Below are 5,874 nucleotides of genomic sequence, written 5' to 3'. Positions count from 1 at the left end.
TCAATAGACCAGAAATATTTTTTCACAATTTTGATTTCCAGGTAATTACAATTCATTTTAGAAAGTGGAGCGAAGACCACCTCCTTAACCATAAAAATTACTCCATTTCTTTTTATTAAATACACATAATCAATACAGGTTTTTTTTTTCTGTTATATACAAACAAAAGAAGCTAAGGTATAAATTTCAGATTTTTCTGATTCAACCCCAATTTGGCAATACTATAAATAAAGTTGTAAATGTAAGCCAATTTTTACCTGACTATGGAATTATGGCTAATAGGAAGGTGATGTGTTTATCCTGTCAGGTCAGCTAGTAGGCATGTAATGAATTTTTTCGAGTTGATCTGTTAATTTTCAAGTTTGATGACTATCAAGTTTTCATTGAGTTTGAAACAATTTGAGTTAAAATACTGAAAACAAATGTATCAAAATTTTGTAGTATGATCATAGATCACATCAAACAGATAATGATCATTTAGGGAAGACAAATAACGTAGAATCTTTATGTTCTTCCTTGAGGCGAAAAAAACACAAAACATTTTCTAATCAAGACCCATGGTGTAGCATAGGTGTGGATTCCCTCCAATAGGCTGATGGGTTCAACTTATAAAGTTGGGAATGGGAAGAGTCTCAGAGTATTTTGGTAAATGACACTAAACACACCCATATCATATAAAATTATCATTAAATTAATAAATAATAACATATAATTTTGTTAAAGTAATTAGATCATAAAGAAAAAATATTGTATAAAATACTTGATTAGAAATCATAAAAGTGAAAAATATACTACAAAAAAGGAAAGAAAAACATTAGTCTAAATATTATCTTGTTGCAAATTAGAAATAATCAGTCTTTATTGAGCATTTACAGCAACAAAGATTTAACTAACTTTGGTAAAAATAAACTACAAAACTAAAACAGACAAAATAAATAAAAAGTTAGACCTAAAAATTTACAAAATATCAGGTTTAAAAAAAATAATAAAAATATTAATCTAGGAGACAATGGATAAGGGTACGGTCTGAAACAAAACATAGTAAACAATTTTTGATTATTTTACAGGCCTTCTGGTAAAATAGTGGAGGAAGAAAAGGTCATGTGGGCAGTAGCAAAAAAAAAAAAAAAAATAGATATAAACAGCAAAGAATTATTTATTTCTAACCGTAACCATAAACATCATATCCTATATGTCACTGATAATTAACTATATCTCTACAATTAATAACAATATTTATCACAGACTGAGTAATTAGTAAAAAACAACATAATATTCCATCTGCTACGAAGGAAAAGAAAAACTTTTTAACTAAACAGAACTGTACAGAGAGATAGATCACCAGCATTTATCAATAGTTTAATATTAATATTATCGTTTTGGCTCAAACAAATGAACAAGCTAATCCTGGATAGGAGCTAGCAATCCCAATAATGTGATTTCAGTTTTCTCAACGAGGATAAAACATCTGCAACAGCTTTTCTATGTTCATTCAGTCTAGTTTTATATTCAATACTTTATTGTGAAATGGGATATTAAATAGGTTCATTCTGATACCTCGAATTTCTCCAAATCAATATCCAGCCAGGACCAATTCTCTTACCCCCCAGAAACGCATGACGAATTTATGTAAAAATATTGTTTAGCATACTTTTATAGTTTTTTCTCTTTGTATAAATGAAATTTTAACAAATTATCTATCTAGAATTATATTGTTCAAGGTCTCTAAAGGTTTTTACTTTTGCTTTAAAAAAGAAATTTTTCGTTCAAATTCTGTTATATTTTTGTATGTGGATTCTAAAAATCTCAATTTAGGTGGACTACTGAGAAAGTAGTTACAAGTTGGCCAACTTTTTCAAATAAATACAGTATGCGCCCATCCTTTTATTTTTTCTTCAACTGTCTTCATTTTGTAGGTTTATTGTCATTTATCCAGAGGTCTCCCCCCTTCGTTTAAACTTAAACAGTATCAATTTGATAGTCTTCATTCCCATTATCACAAATTATTTTCTTGAGTGGCTGAATCTGGTTCAGAAGGTAATTAGGATCTCGAAGGACATTCTTAAGCTGTTCTCAGGCATAATCTCAAAGTTTACTAACAGATTCTTTCTGTTTCAATAAGTTAATGGTCGAACTTAAGGGTAACAAAGCATTCTCCACAACTTTTAATTCATCATTTGTTTGAACCAACTCTAATGTTTTTTTTAACAGTTCCATCAGTCTTAATTTTTTTATTTTTAAATTTTCAATGGGTGAGATTTGCTCTGCATTTGAAACAGAACTACTTTCTTCTCGGCCCAAAGTAGGATAAGAAAAAATTAAATTATTATCTAAGCTAACAGGGATTAAATCTTGACTAGAACCTAATTGTTGAATGAACTGGCAAACTAAATGTATATGGAGGCACATATTCATTTTTATGTAAGAGTCATTACAGGAACAAACATAAGCATGCATACAACAATCACAATCATTACAGCGATTCTTACAATGGCAGTTCATGTTACCTTTTTCAATTTTAAAACTAACATTCTTCTTCAAACAAGATACTGTCCAAGTCTGATCACTATCCTCACTTATTGATAAAGCAGCCATTGAATTTAAACATTGCTCATGCCTTTTCATAATTTCATCACTGCTGTCACCTATACAAACAGAAAGAAAAATTAAATAATACTCTATGTAAAATATAAATATTTTTTTTTAAAATTTGGTATATACCAATCTCTAAAAATTTACTCTCCATGAAATCGATTAACAAATCAACCACTGTATCAATATATTCTATTCTCTGTTCTTGATTATATATGAAGTCAATTGAGCGGTTGAGTCTTTCAAACAGGCTACTATAATTTATATCAGTAATGTCTCGGTAACACTGGGCCCAGGATTTTTTATTATTTCTGAAGCATTCAAAATAATGTCCAAAGTTTTCTAGTTCGAAATCTCGCTGCATAGTATTACAAATTTCACTAAGCATTTTTTCAAACTCTTCACTGTTTTTTTCTTCAATGATTATATTCAATTTATCTAAAATGAGTTGTTGTTTAACCAAAGAATGAATGTTAGATTCTACATTTTTCTGCCATCTATTTGTTAACAGCCAGGATGAATATAAATGTAATGAAGAGAAAAGCATTACTGAACACCAAATATGGAAAAAGTCATCACTATCTGTCATAACAGCTCTAGCTTTGAGAGGATACCCTAAACAAGATTTTATAACTTCGAAAAATAATTCACATATACCTTTAGTCAAAACATTGCAGAACATAAACGCACTAGGAAAAGGTTGTTTCTTCTCATCAATCACACTTAATACAACAACATCGAAGGTATGGTCACCATCATGATGTACTTCAATGCAGACAATATCACTTCCAAACTCCTGCAACTTACTAAGCTGCCTGTCAGTAACAACAATCAACAAAAAGTCCTGTGATGTTAGTGAAGGGAATTCTTCGATAACTGTTCCAATTGGTTTACAAAATTTTATGGCTGAACTATTTCCACTGTCCTGAACCTCCTTAATCCAGTTTAGTATTCTATGGTTTGCATCTTGGGGAATTTCATTATCTGATAATGATCTTTTAATATTATGTAAATCTTTCATAGTTACATATTTAAGTCTTCCTAGTTTTCCAATATTTGCATTACGAATGTCATTGAGAATTTTCTTATTAGGGACTGTGTTGGCTAATTTTGAAGCAATAAATTTTCTTTCTTCTTTGTCCAAATTAATCTTTTGGATTTCCATTGTGTGACCGACATGAGTTTTTGTAAACTTTACAAGAATTTCATCTTTATCCTTGAATTGACATACCTCTAGTTTAGCTGGACAATGGCCATTTATTTTATTGCTTCCATGGGCCTTTAACTGACGCATATTTCTGCCTGAGGTCTTAAATATACCATCACGATGACATCTATAAAAGTTTTTAGTCGAACTTTTAAAATATTTATTACGATATTTTACAAACCTTGTTATCGTTTTTCTTTCTAAATCTTTCTTCCATTTTAAAAACTGGCAAAAATTAACAAATTTAATAACTTCTGTAACAATTTTAATGCCATGGTCCTTATTATAATGAGCAACCATCATTTGCTTAGTCCTACATGAAACATCACAAAGAATACATTTTATTGATTTATTTTCACAAAACAATCTGCTGTGACAAACTTTTAAATTAGTTGATATGTTTTTCTCCAAATCTAAGTTCTTGGAGCATTGATTGCTAGATAATTCTGAAAAGATTAGATGCTGTTTCTCCAAGTTCTCATGGTTAGAAATGACTAAACTAACATTATCAATGCTGTTGTTACAAATAAAAATAGAATCATTCTGTTTCTGATGCCTGACAGTACTTAATTCAGGACCAACATCATTTGAAATTTGATGCATATCAGAAACATGTTTCAACATTAATAATTTGGTTGGAAAACTATCATCACAAATGAAACAAGTCACCTTTTTCCCTGAATTTGAACACATTTTAAAATAAATTCAAAAGTTAATTTAATAAGTAAATATGTAAACATTTATAACCTCCCTTGACAGGTTATATTTTAGGGAGGTTTTGCTATTAGATAGCTATTCAACTCTCAAAAGAGAACCATCGTTTCACCCCACTTTGCAGGGCTAATTGAAATCATTGTTGGAAGTGCGAAACGTTGGTTAACATTAAATAGTTATTTATACTATTTTATACCTTTATTGACCACCACTTTGACAATCTTCCAACAAACTCTCTTTTTGAATGTCCGGGTGCGGTAAAAAAAACTCAAATAGTAAATGGGTATACTATTTTTATTGAAGCCAACGTTTCGCCCCACGTTGCAGGGCTTCGTCAGGGCTAAAAGGGGTCAGGTTAGAGTCTCGCTCGTTATTGGAACTAACCAGACAAATCAGTCCACCAACCAAGAACGGCCATGCACCACTACCCACTGAATCGAGAAAGAGCTATCGATCTGTCAATCCTTCCAATGTCCGGGCCTGGTGAGGTTTCCCGTGTTGAGTCAAATTAACCCGCAGGCTCTACTCCTGGTGGTGCCCTTCCGTCAATTCCTTTAAGTTTCAGCTTTGCAACCATACTTCCCCCGGAACCCAAAAGCTTTGGTTTCCCGGGGAAAGCTCCCCGCCGAGTCATCGGAGAAACATCGGGGGATCGCTGGCTGGCAACGTTTATGGTTAGAACTAATAAGAAAAATTAAAGGTTGTAAAAAGTAAATGAAAACGGTAATAGTAACAGAAAGATAAGAGATAAAATAAGAGAAGAAATATTAAAGAGGGTACGAACTAAGAGATGAAAAGAGAAAAGAACAAAATCAAATGAAAATTAATGAGACAGAATTCATACCCGTATTGACGGAAGTCAAAGTCAGAGTGAGCCGTTTGTATTGGGAGGAGTTGGGATGGCAGTTAAGCACGCCACATAATAACGAAAATAATTTTAAAGTAAACAATGTAAAAAAATTAAAATTAGGTAAACAATAAATGATAATATACATACTAGAGAGGGAGAAGAAATATTCAAACTCTCTTTTTCGTTAGACAATGTTGTTTATTTCATCCAACTGGTAATATGGGTGATTAATCTGATAATAAATAATGAATTAGGATCCTAGTAAAATTTTTGAAATAGATTCCTTATATCTATAGTAAAAAATTGGAATCAGAAATTAATGCTTTGAGAGATGAAATATTTTAGGATATTTACTCGGTTTCTGATTTGTTAAGGGTAAGAGCTTTGTTACGCTTAACCAATGGATTTCTTATATATACAAGGAGCTCTGGCTACGGATTCGTTCAACGAAAGTTCTCACTGCTAGATAATGTTCATCTATCTGTACACACAAGTTCGGTTAGTCGCTTGA

General features: G+C 31.3%; 1 protein-coding gene across 1 annotated transcript; it reads right to left on the bottom strand.

Annotated features, from left to right (window-relative positions):
- Positions 1-823: 823 nt before the first annotated feature.
- LOC106680190 (uncharacterized) lies at positions 824-4,538 on the bottom strand. The gene is made up of 2 exons (XM_014419718.3): positions 2,722-4,538; positions 824-2,645 (listed from the first exon to the last, which is right to left on the bottom strand). The coding sequence occupies exons 1-2, from the start codon at positions 4,490-4,492 to the stop codon at positions 2,086-2,088; spliced, it is 2,331 nt and encodes a 776-aa protein (XP_014275204.1). The 5' UTR covers positions 4,493-4,538; the 3' UTR covers positions 824-2,085.
- Positions 4,539-5,874: the final 1,336 nt, after the last annotated feature.

Source organism: Halyomorpha halys, unplaced genomic scaffold (assembly GCF_000696795.3).
Source record: "Halyomorpha halys isolate HHAL.00 unplaced genomic scaffold, Hhal_1.1 Scaffold249.1, whole genome shotgun sequence".
NCBI lineage: Eukaryota > Metazoa > Arthropoda > Insecta > Hemiptera > Pentatomidae > Halyomorpha > Halyomorpha halys.
Note: the sequence above shows the minus strand (reverse complement) of the source record. Positions and strands in the feature narration are given on the sequence as shown.

Coding starts and splice junctions, on each gene's coding strand:
- LOC106680190 (XM_014419718.3), bottom strand. CDS start 4,492: ATGTGTTCAAATTCAGGGAAAAAGGTGACTTGTTTCATTTGTGATGAT. Junction 2,646..2,721: donor GAGTAAATTTTTAGAGATTG/GTATATACCAAA, acceptor CTGTTTGTATAG/GTGACAGCAGTGATGAAATT.